Source organism: Haliotis rufescens, unplaced genomic scaffold (genome assembly GCF_023055435.1).
Source record: "Haliotis rufescens isolate VD_foot unplaced genomic scaffold, xgHalRufe1.0.p SCAF_1, whole genome shotgun sequence".
Taxonomy (NCBI): Eukaryota; Metazoa; Mollusca; class Gastropoda; order Lepetellida; family Haliotidae; genus Haliotis; species Haliotis rufescens.
This window is the reverse complement of record NW_025963779.1, coordinates 93,795,408-93,819,613: the sequence shown is the minus strand read 5'-3', so window position 1 is coordinate 93,819,613 and position 24,206 is coordinate 93,795,408. Positions and strand designations below refer to the sequence as shown.

Sequence of the window (24,206 nt, the reverse complement as noted above, 5' to 3'; positions counted from 1 at the left end):
CCGGCAAGATTTTATCTTGGCCCTCCAAGAAGAATGGCGTTAAATCCCACGTGACCTCATCAGACGACTGACTTTTTCTGTGCGTCGAAGAGTTTTTGCATGTATTGAGGCATTTGGTGGTCACACACACTACTAATGACTTGTTATTGAACGTGAGCGATTGTTTATGTACTCTGCCTATTGTCCATGATTCTGAAAGCTCGAGTTTTGTACCACACCCAACTTTGGGGGGCTCTGACGTCATTCTCGGTCGCGGTATGATTGTCATTTGCAGTGTTGATTATGTTAATATATTGATCTTCTCAATACACTTTACTTCATGCATGTATGTTTTGTTGTTTTTGAGCAAGAGTGATTTCAAACTCTGGTAAAGTTTCTTTTGGACGTCAGTTTAGTTAAAAGCAACACTCCCTGTCACAGGTGGAAAGAACTGTAACCGAACCGGTCATATGAAATCGGAGCACAATCATATTCCGAACGCCAGGAATTATTTGACGTTAACTGCAGTGGAAAGAGACTATTTAGTTCAATTTTTTGGTTACCTAGGCTGCGCTTTCAGATAAATTTATATCAATATCAATAACTGGGAATGAGACATACCTAACCATCGCTGCTTATAATTTTCACAGCCCAGTTGGGTGTCCTGCAAGTGCAGTACTTGTCTTAAGCCTGTATTACTTTGGCTTTTACCCTCCTGAATGGATGACGCTGACAGAAGAATGAAATGAGCTTGAATCAAAGCAGTTTGAATTAGACTTTTAAAGAAAGCTCAGCTCACATAGTAACTTCGGGTTAGCTGTAGACTTCAACCTCGCAGTACAAAGTTGTCTCAATTACATTCAACCAAGCAATACGCAGTTCCCTTAAATACAATGAGCCAGCGTCTCCATCCTCAAGCCAAGTAATTACACTGTCTAGACTGAGACTGACAATGGCACCTAACTAAAAGGCCTCACCCACTTTTTAAGATTAAAAAAGTGCCACTAAAAGCATATCTGGTAATTGCAGTTCAGAGACCGAGAGTCCTGTCCTACACAGTGATGGGAGAAAGACTCTTAACATTTGCAAGTAGCTATTATAATTACTGTTGGGAAACCAAACACCCTATTGTTCCCACCCCGACCCTAACCCTGATGATGCATCCATGTATCTCTGTAGCATGCATCCATGTATCTCTGTAGCATGCATCCATGTATCTCTGTAGCATGCATCCATGTATCTCTGTAGCATGCATCCATGTATCTCTGTAGCATGCATCCATGTATCTCTGTAGCATGCATCCATGTATCTCTGTAGCATGCATCCATGTATCTCTGTAGCATGCATCAGTAAACCTCCCTTGCTTGCACCAGTCAACCTCTTGAGCTAAGCTTAAAATCGGAGAGAAGCCTGTGTTCTTGCATCGTGACAAACACAAACTTACTGTGGCCAAACTGATGGACCCATCACAACAATACAATCATTTTGTATTGCTTGACCCTAAATAAAATGTCACTGACTGTGATTGATTCCTGAACAAGTCATAAACCTGCTGGTTGGAGTGCTGACTTATCCGGTCAACAATAAGTGTTCCTCTTCGTCAGTCACCGATTGATTCCTGCACAAGTCATAAATCTGCTGCACAGGAGGCTGGGCCTTGTTTCACACAGAGATCGCTGGGCTATGTTGTGCCAGTTGTAGCACACTATAGCATGTCCCCTCCAGAAGTTGTAATGTTAAGACTTCTTGTCGGGGCCTGTTCCTCCTCCCAGTGACTGCATAGAAATACATTTCATTCATTAGGAAGCTTCTGCTACATGTTTCAGAAGAAAACCTGCTTAGTGATCGGACCACTGGGAACATACCAGGCTTCCAACTGAACACCTCTTCTGTTTCCAGCTGAACACGTCTTATGTTTCCAGCTGAAAACCTTCCAGGCTTCCAACTGAACACCTTCCAGGCTTCCAGCTGAACACCTCTTATGTTTCCAGCTGAACACCTCTTATGTTTCCAACTGAACACCTTCCAGGCTTCCAACTGAACACCTTCCAGGCTTCCAACTGAACACCTCTCAGGCTTCCAACTGAACATCTCTCAGGCTTCCAACTGAACACCTCGTATGTTTCAAGCTGAACACCTCTTATGTTTCCAGCTGAACACCTCTTATGTTTCCAACTGAACACCTTCCAGGCTTCCAACTGAACACCTTCCAAGCTTCCAACTGAACACCTCTCAGGCTTCCAGCTGAACACCTCTCAGGCTTCCAACTGAACACCTCACAGGCTTCCAACTGAACACCTCTTATGTTTCCAGCGGAACACCTCTTATGTTTCTAACTGAACAGCCCCCTGGCTTCCAGTTGAACACCTCTAGGCTCCCAACTGAACACCTCTCAGGCTTCCAACTGAACATCTCAAATACTTCAAACTGAACACCCCCCTGGCTTCCAGTTGAACACCTCTAGGCTTTCAACTGAACACCTCTCAGGCTTCCAACTGAACACCTTTCAGGCTTCCAACTGAACACCTCTCAGGCTTCCAACTGAACACCTCTCAGGCTTCCAGTTGAACACCTCTAGGCTCCCAACTGAACACCTCTAGGCTCCCAACTGAACACCTCTCAGGCCTCCAACTGAACACCTCAAATACTTCAAACTGAACACCCCCCTGGCTTCCAGTTGAACACCTCTAGGCTTTCAACAGAACACCTCTAAGGCTTCCAACTGAACACCTCTCAGGCTTCCAACTGAACACCTCTCAGGCTTCCAACTGAACACCTCTCAGGCTTCCAGTTGAACACCTCTCAGGCTCCCAACTGAACACCTCTAGGCTCCCAACTGAACACCTCTCAGGCTTCCAACTGAACACCCCCCTGGCTTCCAGTTGAACACCTCTCAGGCTTTCAACTGAACACCTCTAGGCTTCCAGCTGAACATATCTCAGGTTTCGAGCTGAACACCCTTAGAGTTCCAGCTGAACACATCTCAGGCTTCCAGCTGAACACTTCTAGGCTTCCAGCTGAACACCTCTAGGCTTCCAGCTGAACACCCCCCTGGCTCCAGCTGAACACCTCAAATACTTCAAACTGAACACCTCCCGGGCTTCCAACTGAACACCTCTCAGGCTTCCAGTTGAACACCTCTAGGGCTTCCAACTGAACACCTCTCAGGCTTCCAACTGAACACCTCTCGGGCTTCCAACTGAACACCTCTCAGGCTTCCAACTGAACACCTCTAGGCTTCCAGCTGAACACATCTCAGGTTTCGAGCTGAACACCCTTAGGTTTCCAGCTGAACACATCTCAGGCTTCCAGCTGAACACTTCTAGGCTTCCAGCTGAACACCTCTAGGCTTCCAGCTGAACACCTCTAGGCTTCCAGCTGAACACCCCCCTGGCTCCAGCTGAACACCTCTAGGCTTCCAGCTGGACACCTCTAAGCTTCCAGCTGGACACCTGTAGGCTTCTAGCTGAACACCTCTAGGCTTCCAGCTGAACACACCTCTAGGCTTCTAGCTGAACACATCTCAGGTTTCGAGCTGAACACCCTTAGGTTTCCAGCTGAACACATCTCAGGCTTCCAGCTGAACACTTCTAGGCTTCCAGCTGAACACCTCTAGGCTTCCAGCTGAACACTTCTAGGCTTCCAGCTGGACACCTCTAAGCTTCCAGCTGGACATCTCTGGGCTTCTAGCTGAACACCTCTAGGCTTCCAGCTGAACACACCTCTAGGCTTCCAGCTGAACACCTCTAGGCTTCCAGCTGAACACCCCCTGTCTTCCAGCTGAACACATGTAGGCTTCCAGCTGATCACCTCTAGGCTTCCAGCTGAACACCCCCCTGGCTCAAGCTGAACACCTCTAGGCTTCCAGCTGGACACCTCTAAGCTTCCAGCTGGATACCTCTAGGCTTCTAGCTGAACACCTCTAGGCTTCCAGCTGAACACACCTCTAGGCTTCCAGCTGAACACCTCTAGGCTTCCAGCTGAACACCTCTAGGCTTCCAGCTGAACACCTCTAGGCTTCCAGCTGAACACCCCCTGTCTTCCAGCTGAACACCTCTAGGCTTCCAGCTGAACACCTCTAGGCTTCTAGCTGAACACCTCTAGGCTTCCAGCTGAACACCTCTAGGCTTCCAGCTGAACACCCCCCTGGCTCCAGCTGAACACACCTCTAGGCTTCCAGCTGAACACCTCTAGGCTTCCAGCTGAACACCTCTAGGCTTCTAGCTGAACACCTCTAGGCTTCCAGCTGAACACCTCTAGGCTTCCAGCTGAACACCTCTAGGCTTCCTGCTGAACACATCTCAGGCTTCCTGCTGAAACCTCAAAGACGTCCACTTGAACACCTCTCATGTTGCCAGCTGAACACCTCTTAGGCTTCCAACTAAACACCTCCAAGGCTTTCAGCTGAACACCTTTCAGAGATAGGGTTTGGAAAATTACCAATACTCTTCTCTCAATATCATATATTGTGCAGTACACGAATGTCAAAAGTTTAGCATCAGTTCTATAAATAATAATCTTGACACTCATTCTGACATAAATCACACAAAATTAATCAACAAATTAAATATATAACAGCAATAGAAATGGAAATATGATGATGAAAACGATAAGGACATTAAATCATGAATGCAACATTAAGATATTTTACAATTTCTAGTCACAGGTGTCATGGCTCTGTGATATATACAATCAATGGTTAGACAGATGCACAAAGGTCTGGGAGATTTACTCACACATCATGACCTACAAATGTGTGACACTTAATTCCAATAAACTCATTACACCTGAGTTGAAGTACTGAGTTTTAGTGATGTAGTTGAGCTGCTGTCTGCATTCAGCTGCAGGGCCTGGATAACCACACCAGAATCTGACACCCATACATATCTTTACCTCAACTGAAACAATGGGTTTGCATAAACTGGATTCAAAACAAGTGGCCTGTGTTGTAGCCCTAAACTACAATAATCAAGTGATGGGGCTGATTTCAGGGACAATGCAAATGCACTAATTGCGGCCATATTGAGAATAGAGTTGTTGTGCAGAGTTTTATTCATTGACATAATCAGGGAAGTTGAAAGTCTAAAGATTTTATAGTGTGCTGACAGCCCAAACAAGATTTTATAGTGTGCTGACAGCCCAAACAAGATTTTATAGTGTGCTGACAGCCCAAACAAGATTTTATAGTGTGCTGACAGCCCAAACAAGATTTTATAGTGTGCTGACAGCCCAAACAAGATTTTATAGTGTGCTGACAGCCCAAACAAGATTTTATAGTGTGCTGACAGCCTAAACAAGATTTTATAGTGTGCTGACAGCCCAAACAAGATTTTATAGTGTGCTGACAGCCCAAACAAGATTTAATAGTGTGCTGACAGCCCAAACAAGATTTTATAGTGTGCTGACAGCCCAAACAAGATTTTATGGCTGTTATGTAATTGAGGTAACATTCAAAGGAATTATGGAATGCACTTCCTGTTGCCCTCAGAATAGCCTCATCACTTGATATTTTCAAGGCAAGACTTAAAATACTTTTGTTTAATAACTCAGCCTCTTAACTCTAGTGTATATATTAGTGTGTGTTGTCAGCACTTTCAGCATGCGTGTTGCATGGAAGCTAGCACATTGTAAGAATTCTTATATTATTCACTCAAGTTCAAATCCATGCAAAGGGTAGTTACATTTTGGTCAATATCAGTATTGCCCGCAGTATCCATATTGGCCCATTCTCATTACATACATGCTGGCTAGGGCAGTATTCTTAGTCAGGAGAAGCATTGGCAAGGAAGAGTATTTAGGAAGAAAAACAATATTTAGCCCATGTGGCGCTTGATTTTTGCGACATTGGCCAATGTTTTACTGTACCTCAAGGAAGGGACGGTACATTATAAGTTTAGTAGCAATTTATCAACATTGGTGAGGGTGAGTTGTCTCCCCTATCAAGCTGCTAACAGAATCACACAGGGTGAGATGTTCCCCTGCCTGACTGCTTACTGCTTCAAACAGGGTTAGCTGTCTCCCCTGTCCAACAGCGACAACACCAGACTGCAGGAGTTGTCTCCCCTGTCCAACAGCGACAACACCAGACTGCAGGAGTTGTCTCCCCTGCTGGACTGCTAGCAATGTCAGACAGGGTGAATTGTCTTCAGTTATGACTGCTAGGACAGACAAGGTGAATTGTCCCCACGCTGGAGTACTAACTACGTCAGAGACGTTGGGTTGTCTCCCATCTGTCAGACAGTATGAGAGCTATGTCATACAGGATCGGTCAGCTGGGTATTTCAAGGAAGTTCCCATAAAGACCCACAATTCAATATTCAGTGAAACCATTTAAATAGAAGTATAAAACCTTTTTCCTTTCACTGACACACATGTTGCTGCCTAGGACAAGGGAAAGTGTCAGCCTCTGTGAAGTTCGATGTAGTACCCGTCAACCACCAACAGTCAGATCTCTAATCTGCTGGGAGCCAGCTCTGGTGCAGAGCTTCCTTTATATGGACTGTACTATGCACAGCAAGATGCTCAAGTGTCTGGGACAGAGCTTGCTTTCAGGACAGTGTTTGCATCTAGTACAACATATATTCCTTTCCAGTGAATGTGATCCATTGTAAAGAGCTTGTCCGTAACAAAACAATATAAATTTCTTTTCCAATTTGAGATAAAAACTTGCAATAAACTACAGCGTAATTCCACTCCACTATTTTCCGAGTTATCTCCCTTGATGATACTGTAATGGACTCCTCGTAAAGATCACTGCAAATGTCATTCTGAAAACGCAATCAACCGAAAAGGATTAATCTGAAATAGATCAAAAACATTCCCATCTGATGGTGCAGTTTGATTTCAATCCAGGGTTCGATTTCACTGCAGACCTTAATTCAGTTAAGCAATAATTTGCAAAGCTTCTTGTACCCGTTTTATTGGTTCCCGGCTGTATTTCGACATCATTGTGCACGTCTCCAATATCGATTTCACAAACACACAAGGCAACAGCTGCTGCTGAATCTCGACACTGACTCCATTGGTAGTGAATTTCTTCACAAGGGAACACCATCCATTTGTATACGACATCACTTACAATGCTATCCTTTTGCAGATCAGACAAAACAACTTCATCATCGAATGCAATTTTGCTCACATTCAAAATAACTAAAAGCAATTCCATCTCTATTTCAACACACACATCCAGCTTTGGTCTATCTTTCCTGAATAAACAGGTCCTTGCTGCTGAATGCTGCAGGCAGGAAGGCAGGCTGTGGTTCCCAGCTTCACAGTCAGCCAGCCAGTCTCACCATGTCGTGTAGCTCACTTTCTGTGCCTCTCACTCAAAATCTCCAAGAACCAAAAATTGTTTTCAACACACAAAGAAATCATTAAAGTTCCATTTCAAATTCATTTGTGAAAAACTGTACAATTAAAATTTTGTAATATCACAAACACATTTTCTCAAAAATATCCACAAATTGCAGAGATTTCTATTGTTCTGGTTGCTGGGAGGACCACACTGACAAAGGCACACTATAGCACCAAGGCTGAGGAGGAGGAGGGTGACAGCAGCCTCCATGCTGCTACGTACATGAAGACTGGTATATGTGGAATAGTAACAGCAGCAGTAACACCTGGGAGTATCGCTGTCTCGAAGCGCCACTCTCTCTGTCCTTGAAGGGTGTGCCTGCAATACAACAACGCTCTGGTTAGTGCTGAGCAGGAATATCTCACTTTCATGAAGCTAGGGAACTGAAAGGATTGTTTACACAGGGTATTAGACCATAGAAAATAGATGCTTTAAATACTGTATTTGTTTCAGCATTTAAAGCTGTCAGATGACGCATATATAGACAATGAAGAACCAGACACAAACATAGCAATGAAACTATACCTTCTAGAAGAAAGTACACTCCGATCACTGTTAGTACAATATGGCTCATCAATGTCCATATATTTTCTTTCTAATATTCCTTGATCAAGGACTAATTGAGGGAGAATATTCAGAAGAAGAGGCAAGGAGGAAGAAGAGGCAAGGAGGAAGAAATGGAAATCGAACTGGCAGTGAATCAGGATGAGCCAGTTGCTATAAATCAATGATAAACATACTACTAATAAACACTATACAACAATTAATACCATGGTACACATGCTGCAACACTACAAGACAATTTACAATATGTAATGACTTCACAGGGGACATTAACTTGGAGCACGAGACAACAGGAATTCTTCAGTATAATGTATGTTTTATTCTGCGCTCAGCAGTGAAAGAACTGTATCCTCCCGGTTGTTTTTTTTTGCGTTAACTTGGTTTAACAGAATAATTGGTTTCTCTGTTGGAGAAGCCACATTCCCCGAGTTTCTCTGTCAGGGAGGTTATAAAGGTTACACAATCTCTCTGGTACGGAGCTAATGAAGGTTACACAATAGCTGGCAATCCCACAAAAAACCTAAACAGTGAACACACATCTGTATTGTGAACACTTTTTACTCACATTTCAATGTAAAACTCATTGTGAACACTTTTTACTGTTTCTTCAATGTCAAATTCATTGTGACCACACTTTAATCCCCCTTCAATGTTATCTGTATTGTGAACACTCTTTAATTTTGCTTCAATGTCACATTCATCATGAACACACTTTACCCAAGCTTCAATGTCACATTCATGGTGAACACACTCTACTCTCGCTTCAATGTAACATTTATTGTGAACACACTTTACTCTCGCTTCAATGTCACATTCATGGTGAACACACTCTACTCTCGCTTCAATGTAACATTTATTGTGAACACACTTTACTCTCGCTTCAATGTCACATTCATGGTGAACACACTCTACTCTCGCTTCAATGTAACATTTATTGTGAACACACTTTACTCTCGCTTCAATGTCACATTCATTGTGAACACACGCTACTCTCGCTTCAATGTCACATTCATTGTGAACACTTTACTCTAGCTTCAATGTCACTTTCATTGTGAACACACTCTGACTCTCACTTCAATGCCACATACATTGTGAAGACACACTAGTCGCGCTTCAATGTCACATTCATTGTGAACACACTCTACTCTCGCTTCAATGTCATATTTATTGTGAACACACTTTACTCTCGCTTCAATGTCACATTCATTGTGAACACTTTACTCTCGCTTCAATGTCACATTCATTGCGAACACTTTACTCTCGCTTCAATGTCACATTCATCATGAACACACTCTGACTCTCGCTTCAATGTCACATTCATTGTGAACACTTTACTCTCGCTTCAATGTCACATTCATTGCGAACACTTTACTCTGGCTTCAATGTCACATTCATCATGAACACACTCTGACTCTCGCTTCAATGTCACATTCATTGTGAACACATGCTACTCTCGCTTCAATGTCATATTCATTGTGAACACACTTTACTTTAGCTTCAATGTCACTTTCATTGTGAACACACTCTGACTCTTGCTTCAATGTTGCATTCATTGTGAACACACTCTGACTCTTGCTTCAATGTCGCATTCATTGTGAACACACTCTACTGTAGCTTCAGTGTCACATTCATTGTGAACACACTCTACTGTAGCTTCAGTGTCACATTTATTGTGAACACACTCTGACTCTCGCTACAATGTCCCATTCTTTGTAAACACACTCCCATGCCACACTGTATAAATGAATGTTAGACCAATCATGGGAGCATGACCCACTATTGATCAGGTCATCTAAGATCATTGATAAAGCAAATTCAGAGTTTATCTTTCAGGCACAAACTACAGAAGGTGGTTATTTTAGAATTCTAAATGCAAAACAAAGAAACATCTACAAGAATGCCAAGTCATTAAACGTTCAGTCACATTAATCTAATTAATATACAAAATCATGCAAACATTTTAATCTCTTATATAACCTGGAAAAACAGTATTGTCATGTCATCCTGAAGAAATATTTACATCCAAAGGCTGACTCGACATTTAACAACACTCATGTGACAATCCTAGCCAGGTGAGATATAGACTCGACACACCACAACACACTTATGTGACACTCCTAGCCAGGTGAGCTTAAGCACAAATACAAGTTCACTGTTCATAATAAAAGAAAAAGAGGCAAGAACTGGAGAATCAATAGATGCTGCTCAGTTACATTGTAAATCAGTCAAACTTAATTACTTTAAATTTTACTGGCAGTTTGACACAGAATATTTGTGAAGAGCATGAGTTTTAATCCAGGGTTCTGAATGCCTGCATCCAGAGAAGTAAAACATGTTGCAGAACATCAAAGCTAGTGTAACAACAGAGGAAACAGAGGAGGAATAGATTGAATTAGTGTGGCAACAGATCAAAGTTTGTTGCACAAATGATGGACATTAGAGCAAGTTGCCTCCTGATCTGTGGGGACTGCGTGTTGAATGTATGTCAGGTCCACACCTGCCTGCACAACATCACCTCCATCAACAGTGGAAATGTCTCACTGAGAACATTACTAGGATCTATATAATGACCTTCCAACAATGTTCCATCTATAGAACTACCTGACAACAATGTTCCATCTATATAATGACCTTCCAACAATGTTCCATCTATATAATGACCTTCCAACAATGTTCCATCTATAAAACTAGCTGACAACAATGTTCCATCTATAGAACTACCTGACAACAATGTTCCATCTATATAATGACCTTCCAACAATGTTCCATCTATATAATGACCTTCCATCAATGTTCCATCTATAGAACTACCTGACAACAATGTTCCATCTATATAATGACCTTCCAACAATGTTCCATCTATAGAACTACCTGACAACAATGTTCCATCTATAGAACTACTTGACAACAATGTTCCATCTATAGAACTACCTGACAACAATGTTCCATCTACACTGATGGAATAAAATAAAGGATCGCATAGATGGCGCAGACATAAGATTTTAATACAACACTTGATCAAATGAAAGCTACATGGTAAATAATGACTTAATCTCAGTTCTTCAGTATGACCTGTGACCACCACGAGCTCTCACAACAGCCTGACAACGTCTTGGCATACTCCGAATTAATGCCCGGGTTGTAGCCCTTGGAACATTATGCAACTCTTGTCATAAACAGTCAAACATCTCGTCCAGATTACGAGGTTGATTAAAGCGATCTCGCACCCGAGGACCAAGAACGTCCCATAAATGTTCTATCGGGTTAACGTCTGGACTTTTAGCCGGCCATGGAAGCACAGCGACCTGGTTCTGCCTAAAAAATTCAGCTGAAACACGAGCAGTATGTGGCCTTGCATTGTCCTGCTGAAACTCGAACAACCGCCCAACTCTGTTAGCGAACGGAAGCACCACTGGGCGTAACCAGTTAGACGACCATCCACACGAATCAAATCTGTTCGGTTGCCGTAGGTGATTCCACCCCAGACCATCACTGATCCACCTCCGTATCTGTCATGCTGTTTGACAGTGCATGCTTGGTATCGTTCATTACGTCATCTCCAAACACGTATCCGACCATCTGCATTGTCCATATTGAAACGAGACTCATCGCTGAACATGGTGTATCGCCAACGACGCAGCTGTCTGGCTCCATGCTGCCTTGCCCACTGTAACCTTCGCCGTTTGTGTTCTTGAGTCATCCTGATTCCTACCACGGGACGGCGACTTTGTAGACCCGCTGAACGCAGCCTGTTACGTACTGTGCGATCACTTAACCGTAGATGTGTGACAGCTCTGAACTCGGTATTTACTTTTGGGGCAGGTTTAAAGCGATCCCTGAAACAAATTAGCCGAATCTGACGAGCTGTAGTTTTCTTTGGTGGCCCACGCCCACGTCTCATGACAACATCGCCGGTCTGCCTGCAGAGGTTCTGCAGCCGTGAGAGGACACTGATGGACTTATGAAAGTGTCTTGCAACTTCTCGCAGTGACTGGCCTGACCTCACCATCACGATTGCCTGCCATTTCTCCTTCAAACACATGTACTATCTTGGCATGTTTCATGCAGTTGATGTCAATGAGATCGGTCTTACAGTAGAAGACTTTATACCCCATTGCGCCATGAAAAACTACGTGCACTGCATGTCTTTCTATAGGTGATACCCTGCGTTTTGGAGATGTTGACCATGTACTTCCGAAAAACGGCCAAAAAAAAATAACAACATTCAGACTCATTGACCAAACACACTATGCGATCCCTTATTTATTTCCATCAGTATATATAATGACCTTCCAACAATGTTCAATCTATAGAACTACCTGACAACAATGTTCCATCTATATAATGACCTTCCAACAATGTTCAATCTATAGAACTACCTGACAACAATGTTCCATCTATAGAACTACCTGACAACAATGTTCCATCTATATAATGACCTTCCAACAATGTTCCATCTATAGAACTACCTGACAACAATGTTCCATCTATATAATGACCTTCCAACAATGTTCCATCTATATAATGACCTTCCAACAATGTTCCATCTATAAAACTAGCTGACAACAATGTTCCATCTATAGAACTACCTGACAACAATATTCCATCTATATAATGACCTTCCAACAATGTTCCATCTATATAATGACCTTCCATCAATGTTCCATCTATAGAACTACCTGACAACAATGTTCCATCTATATAATGACCTTCCAACAATGTTCCATCTATAGAACTACCTGACAACAATGTTCCATCTATAGAACTACCTGACAACAATGTTCCATCTATAGAACTACCTGACAACAATGTTCCATCTACACTGATGGAATAAAATAAAGGATCGCATAGATGGCGCAGACATAAGATTTTAATACAACACTTGATCAAATGAAAGCTACATGGTAAATAATGACTTAATCTCAGTTCTTCAGTATGACCTGTGACCACCACGAGCTCTCACAACAGCCTGACAACGTCTTGGCATACTCCGAATTAATGCCCGGGTTGTAGCCCTTGGAACATTATGCAACTCTTGTCATAAACAGTCAAACATCTCGTCCAGATTACGAGGTTGATTAAAGCGATCTCGCACCCGAGGACCAAGAACGTCCCATAAATGTTCTATCGGGTTAACGTCTGGACTTTTAGCCGGCCATGGAAGCACAGCGACCTGGTTCTGCCTAAAAAATTCAGCTGAAACACGAGCAGTATGTGGCCTTGCATTGTCCTGCTGAAACTCGAACAACCGCCCAACTCTGTTAGCGAACGGAAGCACCACTGGGCGTAACCAGTTAGACGACCATCCACACGAATCAAATCTGTTCGGTTGTCGTAGGTGATTCCACCCCAGACCATCACTGATCCACCTCCGTATCTGTCATGCTGTTTGACAGTGCATGCTTGGTATCGTTCATTACGTCATCTCCAAACACGTATCCGACCATCTGCATTGTCCATATTGAAACGAGACTCATCGCTGAACATGGTGTATCGCCAACGACGCAGCTGTCTGGCTCCATGCTGCCTTGCCCACTGTAACCTTCGCCGTTTGTGTTCTTGAGTCATCCTGATTCCTACCACGGGACGGCGACTTTGTAGACCCGCTGAACGCAGCCTGTTACGTACTGTGCGATCACTTAACCGTAGATGTGTGACAGCTCTGAACTCGGTATTTACTTTTGGGGCAGGTTTAAAGCGATCCCTGAAACAAATTAGCCGAATCTGACGAGCTGTAGTTTTCTTTGGTGGCCCACGCCCACGTCTCATGACAACATCGCCGGTCTGCCTGCAGAGGTTCTGCAGCCGTGAGAGGACACTGATGGACTTATGAAAGTGTCTTGCAACTTCTCGCAGTGACTGGCCTGACCTCACCATCACGATTGCCTGCCATTTCTCCTTCAAACACATGTACTATCTTGGCATGTTTCATGCAGTTGATGTCAATGAGATCGGTCTTACAGTAGAAGACTTTATACCCCATTGCGCCATGAAAAACTACTGAAACACGTGCACTGCATGTCTTTCTATAGGTGATACCCTGCGTTTTGGAGATGTTGACCATGTACTTCCGAAAAACGGCCAAAAAAAAATAACAACATTCAGACTCATTGACCAAACACACTATGCGATCCCTTATTTATTTCCATCAGTATATATAATGACCTTCCAACAATGTTCAATCTATAGAACTACCTGACAACAATGTTCCATCTATATAATGACCTTCCAACAATGTTCAATCTATAGAACTACCTGACAACAATGTTCCATCTATTTCATGACCTTTCAACAATAGTTCATCTATATGATGACATGTCAACAATGTTCCATCTATATGACAACATGACAACAATGTTCCATCTATATGACAACTTGACAACAATGTTCCATCTATATGATGACATGACAACAATGTTCCTTCTATATGACGACATGACAACAATGTTCCATCTATATGACGACATGACAACAATGTTCCATCTATATCATGACATGACAACAATGTTCCATCTATAAAACAACCTGGCAACAATGTTCCATCTATATCAGGTCGACCTGGCCAATCTTCCATCTATATCATGACCTGACAACAATGGCCCATCTATATCATGACCTGACAACAATGGTCCATTTATATGACGACATGACAACAATGTTCCACCTATATCAGGTCAAGCTGGCAACTTTCTTCCATCTATATCAGGTTAAGCTGGCAACAATGTTCCATCTATATCAGGACAACCTGGCAACAATTTTCCATCTATATCATGACCTGCCAACATTCTTCCATCTATATCATGACCTGACAACAATGTTCCATCTATATCAGGACAAGCTGGCAACAATGTTCCTTCTATATCAGGACAGGGTAGCAACAATGTTCCTTCTATATCAGGACAAGCTAGCAACAATTTTCCATCTATATCAGGACCAGCTAGCAACAATGTTCCATCTATATAAGGGAAACAGGGCAACAATGTTCCATCTATATCATGACCCCGCAACAATGTTCCATCTATATCAGGACAAGCTGGCAACAATGTTCCTTCTATATCAGGACAGGGTAGCAACAATGTTCCATCTATATCAGGACAAGCTGGCAACAATTTTCCATCTATATCAGGACAAGCTGGCAACAATGGTCCACCTATAAAAGGGCGACCGGGCAACAATCTTCCGTCTATATCATGACCCTTCAACAATGTTCCATCTATATCAGGACAAGCTAGCAACAATCTTCCATCTATATCAGGACAAGCTGGTAACAATGTTCCATCTATATAAGGGCGACCGGGCAACAATCTTCCATCTATATCATGACATTGCATCAATTTTCCATCTATATCAAGACTGTCAAAAATGCTCCATCTAAACTGGGCGGCAAAAGAAAGTATAGGTCGAGTTCCATGACCGATAAAAAAAAAAACAAGAAGAGGTTTTGTTGTGAATTATAATATAATCTAGGGAGGGGTAACAAATGATTGATCAACCTCAGTTTGAATGAAATTGTGCAATCACAGGTAATGTAAGCTCAAGGTAAACAATGGTGGTGTAAGAAATTTCATTTTCAAAAGTTGTCTGAAATGTCACCAAAAATTGTCAGACACACTACAAGTTCATTGTCGACACAGTCGCCTCCAATAGCGTGTATGACCTCCAACTGCTTAAATGCATGCTGTGATCCGCTGCCTCATCAAAGACGTTAGTCTTCTGATCTCCACAAATACCGCCCCACACCATGACACCTCCCCCACCGAATTGATAGACCTCTCGAATACACGCCGGAGCCAAACGTTCCCCTCTGCGTCGATAAACTCGTTCTCTGCCGTCATTTCGAAACAAGTTAAACCGATTTTCATCAGTAAACAGCAATCGACGCCAATTTCTCACTTGCCAGCGTCAAAGTTGCCTCGCCCATCGCAGTCTCAGGCGTCGACGTTGAGCAGTCAATACCATTCCTCGGAAAGGACGATACGCTCGGATTCCAGCAGCACGAAGTTGTCGTAGTACTGTACGTTGGCTAATGGGATGTCCCAACGCTGTTGCTGCCGTGGCCGTGGCCGTCACCGTTACGAATCTGTTTCACAGGTGAATGAGCCGTATCTGACCGTCCTCCAGTGGTGTTGTCACTCGGTGTCGTCTGGTTCTAGGCCTGTCCTGTGTCCTCTCTGTCTGCCTGTACCGTTGAATCAGCCTGGCTACTGTCAGCGGTGTACAACCAAACCTTCTGGCAATTTAGACCTGTGTTGCCCCCATTTCGGCCATACCGATGGCTCTCTCTCTCTGCTCCTGTGACAGTCATGGCATTTCTTTTGTGTGCTTTCATCACGCGTGGTTATACCCTGCAGACGAACACATTTAGACAGGGACCCTGCACATGCAGTTTATGCCATAGGCGGGAAAACCTGTTTCACCATTTTTTTGTCACCGTACGAGCACCGTCAAAAGTGGCACGTTCGAGTGAGGTGTTTTTGTGGACCTGTTCCTGAGCAGTCATATTCCCAATACCCACTTTCCACTAGTTATTGCTGTTTTTAGGAAAATTACAAATTGCCAAACTATACTTTCTTTTGCCGCTTAGTTTATATCATAACCCGGCAACAATGTTCCATCTATATCATGACCTGGGAATAATGATCCCACCATATCCGGACGACCTGGTTACAATGTTCCATTGATATCATGAACTGCCAACAATGTTTAATCTTTATCACAACAACCTGGAAACAGTGCTTCATTGCACTTGATCAATGTAAACTATTGCTGCAGTACATCCATCTCAACTATTGCTGTAGTAGATCCATCTCAACTATTGCTGTAGTAGATCCATCTCAACTATTGCTGTAGTAGATCCATCTCAACTGTTGCTGTAGTAGATCAACCTAAACTATTGGTGCAGTAGATCAACCTAAACTATTGCTACAGTAGATGAATCTAAACTATTGCTGCAGTAGATCCATCTCAACTATTGCTGCAGTAGATCCATCTCAACTGTTGCTGACGTAGATCAATCTAAACTATTGGTGCAGTAGATGAACCTAAACTATTGCTGCAGTAGATCAACCTAAACTATTGCTACAGTAGATCAATCTAAACTATTGCTGCAGTAGATCCATCTCAACTATTGCTGCAGTAGATCCATCTCAACTGTTGCTGACGTAGATCAATCTAAACTATTGGTGCAGTAGATCAACCTAAACTATTGCTGCAGTAGATCAACCTAAACTATTGCTACAGTAGATCAATCTTAACTTTTGGAGCAGTTGATCAATCTAAACTATTGGTGCAGTAGATCAAAGTAAACTATTGCTGCAGTAGATCCATCTCAACTATTGTTGCAGTAGATCAACCTAAACTATTGCTACAGTAGATCAATCTAAAAATTTGGTTCTGTAGATCAACCTAAACTATTGCTACAGTAGATCAGTCTAAACTATTGGTGCCGTGATACAGAAGTTGGTGTGTCATGTAGTGTTGGAGTTGGGTACAGGGATACAGAGGTGGGTGTGTCAACTCGTGTTGGAGTTGGGTACAGGGATACAGAGGTGGGTGTGTCATGTAGTGTTGGAGTTGGATACAGGGATACAGAGGTGGGTGTGTCATGTAGCGTTGGAGTTGGGTACAGGGATACAGAGGTGGGTGTGTCAACTAGTGTTGGAGTTGGGTACAGGGATACAGAGGTGGGTGTGTCAACTAGTGTAGGAGTAGGGTACAGGGATACAGAGGTGGTTGTGTCATCTAGTGTTGGAGTTGGGTACAGTGATACAGACGTGGGTGTATCATGTAGTGTTGGAGTTGGGTACAGGGATACAGAGGTGGGTGTGTCAACTAGTGTTGGAGAAGGGTACAGGGATACAGAGGTGGGCTTCATCTACTGACTGAGTTGGGTACAGTGATATAGAGGTGGGTGTGTCATCTAGTGGAGGAGATGGGTACAGTGATACAGAGGTAGGTGTGTCATCTGGTGGAGGAGTCGGGTACAGGGATACAGAAGTGGGCTTTATCTACTGTCGGAGTCTGGTACAGGGATACAGAGGTTGTGTGTCATCTAGTGGAGGAGTCGGGGACAGTGATACAGAGGTGGGCTTCATCTAGTGTCTGAGTCGGGTACAGGAATAGACAGGTGGGTGTGTCATCTAGTGTCTGAGTCGGGTACAGTGATACAGAGGTGGGCTTCATCTAGTGTCTGAGTCTGGTACAGTGAAACAGAGGTGGGCTTCATCTAGTGTCTGAGTCGGGTACAGGGATAAAGAGGTGGGTGTGTCATCTAGTGTCTGAGTCGGGTACAGTGATACAGAGGTGGGCTTCATCTAGTGTCTGAGTCGGGTACAGTGAAACAGGTGGGCTTCATCTAGTGTCTGAGTCGGCTACAGTGATACAGAGGTGGGCTTCATCTAGTGTCTGAGTCGGGTACAGTGATACAGAGGTGGGCTTCATCTAGTGTCTGAGTCGGGTACAGTGAAACAGAGGTGGGCTTCATCTAGTGTCTGAGTCGGGTACAGTGAAACAGAGGTGGGCTTCATCTAGTGTCTGAGTCGTGTACAGGGATAGACAGGTGGGTGTGTCATCTAGTGTCTGAGTTGGGTACAGTGAAACAGAGGTGGGCTTCATCTACTGTCGGAGTCTGGTACAGGGATAGACAGGTGGGTGTGTCATCTAGTGTCTGAGTCGGGTACAGGGAAACAGAGGTGGGCTTCATCTAGTGTCTGAGTCGGGTACAGTGAAACAGAGGTGGGCTTCACCTAGTGTCTGAGTCGGGTACAGGGATAGACAGGTGGGTGTGTCATCTAGTGTCTGAGTCGGGTACAGGGATACAGAGGTGGGCTTCATCTAGTGTCTGAGTTGGGTACAGTGTTACAGAGGTGGGCTTCATCTAGTGTCTGAGTCGGGTACAGTGAAACAGAGGTGGGCTTCATCTAGTGTCTGAGTCGGGTACAGGGACAGACAGGTGGGTGTGTCATCTAGTGTCTGAGTCGGGTACAGGGATACAGAGGTAAGTGTGTCATCTAGCGGAGTAGTCGGGTACAGTGATACAGAGGTTGGTGTGTCATCTAGTGTCTGAGTCGGGTACAGGGATAGACAGGTAAGTGTGTCATCTAGTGTCTGAGTCGGGTACAGGGATACAGAGGTGGGCTTCATCTAGTGTCTGAGTCGGGTACAGGGATAGACAGGTGGGTGTGTCATCTAGTGTCTGAGTCGGGTACAGTGAAACAGAGGTGGGCTTCATCTAGTGTCTGAGTCGGGTACAGGGATAGACAGGTGGGTGTGTCATCTAGTGTCTGAGTCGGGTACAGTGAAACAGAGGTGGGCTTCATCTAGTGTCTGAGTCGGGTACAGTGAAACAGAGGTGGGCTTCATCTAGTGTCTGAGTCGGGTACAGGGACAGACAGGTGGGTGTGTCATCTAGTGTCTGAGTCGGGTACAGGGATACAGAGGTAAGTGTGTCATCTAGTGGAGTAGTCGGGTACAGTGATACAGAGGTTGGTGTGTCATCTAGTGTCTGAGTCGGGTACAGGGATAGACAGGTAAGTGTGTCATCTAGTGTCTGAGTCGGGTACAGGGATACAGAGGTTGGTGTGTCATCTAGTGTCTGAGTCGGGTACAGGGATAGACAGGTAAGTGTGTCATCTAGTGTCTGATTCGGGTACAGGGATACAGAGGTAAGTGTGTCATCTAGTGGAGGAGTCGGGTACAGTGATACAGAGGTGGGCTTCATCTAGTGTCTGAGTCAGGTACAGTGATACAGAGGTGGGCTTCATCTAGTGTCTGAGTCGGGTACAGTGATACAGAGGTTGGCTTCATCTAGTGTCTGAGTCGGGTACAGTGAAAGGGAGGTGGGCTTCATCTAGTGTCTGAGTCGGGTACAGTGAAACAGAGGTGGGCTTCATCTAGTGTCTGAGTCGGGTACAGGGATAGACAGGTGGGTGTGTCATCTAGTGTCTGAGTCGGGTACAGTGAAACAGAGGTGGGCTTCAGCTAGTGTCTGAGTCGGGTACAGTGAAACAGAGGTGGGCTTCATCTAGTGTCTGAGTCGGGTACAGTGATACAGAGGTGGGCCTTATCTAGTGTCTGAGTCGGGTACAGTGATACAGAGGTGGGCTTCATCTACTGTCGGAGTCGGGTACAGTGATACAGAGGTGGGCTTCATCTAGTGTCTGAGTCGGGTACAGTGAAAGAGAGGTGGGCTTCATCTAGTGTCTGAGTCGGGTACAGTGATACAGAGGTGGGCTTCATCTAGTGTCTGAGTCGGGTACAGGGACAGACAGGTGGGTGTGTCATCTAGTGTCTGAGTCGGGTACAGGGATACAGAGGTAAGTGTGTCATCTAGTGGAGTAGTCGGGTACAGTGATACAGAGGTTGGTGTGTTATCTAGTGTCTGAGTCGGGTACAGGGATAGACAGGTAAGTGTGTCATCTAGTGTCTGAGTCGGGTACAGGGATACAGAGGTAAGTGTGTCATCTAGTGGAGGAGTCGGGTACAGTGATACAGAGGTGGGCTTCATCTAGTGTCTGAGTCGGGTACAGTGATACAGAGGTGGGCTTCATCTAGTGTCTGAGTCGGGTACAGTGATACAGAGGTTGGCTTCATCTAGTGTCTGAGTCGGGTACATTGAAAGGGAGGTGGGCTTCATCTAGTGTCTGAGTCGGGTACAGTGATACAGAGGTGGGTTTCATCTAGTGTCTGAGTCGGGTACAGGGACAGACAGGTGGGTGTGTCATCTAGTGTCTGAGTCGGGTACAGGGATACAGAGGTAAGTGTGTCATCTAGTGGAGTAGTCGGGTACAGTGATACAGAGGTTGGTGTGTCATCTAGTGTCTGAGTCGGGTACAGGGATAGACATGTAAGTGTGTCATCTAGTGTCTGAGTCGGGTACAGGGATACAGAGGTAAGTGTGTCATCTAGTGTCTGAGTCGGGTACAGTGATACAGAGGTGGGCTTCATCTAGTGTCTGAGTCGGGTACAGGGATAGACAGGTGGGTGTGTCATCTAGTGTCTGAGTCGGGTACAGTGATACAGAGGTGGGCTTCATCTAGTGTCTGAGTCGGGTACAGGGATAGACAGGTGGGTGTGTCATCTAGTGTCTGAGTCGGGTACAGTGAAAGAGAGGTGGGCTTCATCTAGTGTCTGAGTCGGGTACAGTGAAACAGAGGTGGGCTTCATCTAGTGTCTGAGTCGGGTACAGGGATGGAGAGGTGGGTGTGTCATCTAGTGTCTGAGTCGGGTACAGTGATACAGAGGGGGGCTTCATCTAGTGTCTGAGTCGGGTACAGTGATACAGAGGTGGGCTTCATCTAGTGTCTGAGTCGGGTACAGGGATAGACAGGTGGGTGTGTCATCTAGTGTCTGAGTCGGGTACAGTGATACAGAGGTGGGCTTCATCTAGTGTCTGAGTCGGGTACAGTGATAAAGAGGTGGGTGTCTCATCTAGTGTCTGAGTCGGGTACTGGGATACAGAGGCGGGCTTCATCTACTGTCTGAGTCGGGTACAGTGATACAGAGGCAGGTTGAAGTGGTTCATCTAGTGCTGGAATCCTCCACATACTGGTATTCGATGATTGAAATTCAAACATGCAGAGGTGACCAACAGTATCTGCCAGGATAACCCTTGGCCTGTTGGCCTGCTGGGGAGGTTACCTCCACTGATTCCCGGGGGACTTGGTGTGTGATCATAACAAAACAGCATTTAGATTGTCCAGGCTATCAACTATTGGTTTTTCATCCAAAAGATACCATTACACTTTAGAGACATAATACAGCTAAACATAAAACTCCCATCTAGAGATGGTGTCATGCTGAAAGATCAAGTACTGCAGTTACTGGGTACCCGGAGGATGAGATAGTAATTTGAATGTAAACCCTCCTAGTACCTAGCAGTTTCCTTCAGCTGTAGACCTATACTGAAGGGAGTTAAGGCATTTGGATTACAAATGATCCACTTCCAAGAATTTCGAATGTCATTCACTTTAAGCATGTCCCTCTGTGACCTTGCTCTCTGCAGTAAGTCCCCTATTATTATTAAACAGAAAATAGACTTCCAGTTATCATATAGAAAGGAGGGATTACAGGAGTAAGTGAAGACTAAACGACCTTCGTCTCGGTTACAGCTTATTGCAAATCTGGTCCTATACCCTCCTCATGTTTGCACAGATGTAACTTTAATCCTGGGCATGTGAGGGGAACGCCAGATGAGCAACATTTCAGGAAAGATGTGCCAATCTCTAAATTGCCTGTCAAGAAGATATTGACATTTGACGTCTGGCTTCTAGAAGTCTGTCTATGTGGGATTTAATAATGCCCTTCAAGACCTGAACTTTTGCATTATTGATAGGTCCTTGTCATTTTCCCCAAATCCTTATCATCACTTTTTCCCCCAAACAACTTTCTTAACATTAAAAAGGTGTAGGGTGACTATAGATGTTCTTCAGCCCAATATGTGTTCCACAGCCTCTCTGTTGAACATAGTAGGCTCAGGGTGCATCTCTAATGGAGTGTCTGTTACATGCTGTACACATGTGGTACATTGAAATCATAGCTGATTTGTTTCTCACTGTTAAACTGCGATATAGAGTTTGGTACAGTGATACAGAGGCCGGTTACATCTAGTGTTTGAGTCAGGTACAGGGATACAGAGGTGGGTGTGTCATCTAGTGTTGGAGTTGGGTACAGGGATACAGAGGTGGGTGTGTCATGTAGTGTTGGAGTTGGGTACAGGGATACAGAGGTTGGTGTGTCAACTAGTGTTGGAGTTGGGTACAGGGATACAGAGGTGGGTGTGTCAACTAGTGTTGGAGTTGGGTACAGGGATACAGAGGCAGGTGTGTCATCTAGCGTTGGAGTCGGGTACAGTGTTACAGAGGTGGGTGTGTCAACTAGTGTTGGAGTCGGGTACAGTGATAAATAGGTGGGTGTGTCAACTAGTGTTGGAGTCGGGTAGAGGGATACAGAGGTGGGTGTGTCAACTAGTGTTGAAGTAGGGTACAGTGATACAGAAGTGGGCTTTATCTAGTATTGGAGTTGGGTACAGTGTTACAGAGTTGGGTGTGTCAACTAGTGTTAGAGATGGGTACAGGGATACAGAGGTGGATGTGTCAACTAGTGTTAGAGTCAGGTACAGGGATACAGAAGCGGGTGTGTCAACTAGTGTTGGAGTTGGATACAGGGAAACAGAGGCGGGTGTGTCATCTAGTGTTGGAGTTGGGTACAGGGATACAGAAGCGGGTGTGTCAACTAGTGTTGGAGTAGGGTACAGTGATACAGAGGTGGTTGTGTCATCTAGTGTTGGAGTTGGGTACAGGGATACAGAAGCGGGTGTGTCCACTAGTGTTGGAGTAGGGTACAGTGATACAGAGGTGGGTGTGTCATCTAGTGTTGGAGTTGGGTACAGGGATACAGAGGTGGGTGTGTCAACTAGTGTTGGAGTTGGGTACAGGGATACAGAAGCGGGTGTGTCAACTAGTGTTGGAGTTGGGTACAGTGATACAGAGGTGGGTGTGTCATCTAGTGTTGGACATGGGTACAGGGATGCAGAGGTGGGTGTGTCAACTAGTCTTGGAGTTTGGTACAGTGATACAGAGGTGGGTGTGTCAACTTGTGTTGGAGTCGGGTACAGTGATACAGAGGTGGGCTTCATCTACTGTCTGAGTCGGGTACAGGGATACAGAGGTGGGTGTGTCAATTAATGTTGAAGTAGGGTACAGTGATATAGAGGGGTGTGTGTCATCTAGTGTTGGAGTTGGGTACAGGGATACAGAGGTGGGTGTGTGAACTAATGTTGGAGTAGGGTACAGTGATACAGGGGTGGGTGTGTCAACTAGTGTTGGAGTAGGGTACAGTGATACAGAGGAGTGTGTGTCATCTAGTGTTGGAGTTGGGTACAGGGATACAGAGGTGGGTGTGTCAACTTGTGTTGGAGTTTGGTACAGTGATACAGAGGTGGGTGTGTCAACTAGTGTTGGAGTAGGGTACAGTGATACAGAGGTGGGTGTGTCAACTAGTGTTGGAGTAGGGTACAGTGATACAGGGGTGGGTGTGTCAACTAGTGTTGGAGTAGGGTACAGTGATACAGAGGGGTGTGTGTCATCTAGTGTTGGAGTTGGGTACAGGGATACAGAGGTGGGTGTGTCATGTAGTGTTGGAGTTGGATACAGTGATACAGGGGTGGGTGTGTCAACTAGTGTTGGAGAAGGGTACAGTGATACAGAGGTGGTTGTGTCATCTAGTGTTGGAGTAGGGTACAGTGATACAGAGGTGGTTGTGTCATCTAGTGTTGGAGTTTGGTACAGGGATACAGGGGTGGGTGTGTCAA

General features: G+C 44.6%; 1 protein-coding gene across 2 annotated transcripts in view; it reads right to left on the bottom strand.

Moving 5' to 3' along the window:
- Nucleotides 1-284: 284 nt before the first annotated feature.
- The window catches only part of LOC124124605 (hemicentin-2-like), a 368,103-nt gene continuing 344,181 nt past the window's right edge, over nt 285-24,206 (bottom strand). For both annotated transcript variants that reach the window (XM_048403772.1, XM_048403774.1), the window contains one exon: nt 285-7,651. In XM_048403772.1, the coding sequence (XP_048259729.1) occupies nt 7,548-7,651 (104 nt within the window). In that variant the 3' untranslated portion in view covers nt 285-7,547. The remainder of the gene's footprint in view (nt 7,652-24,206) is intronic.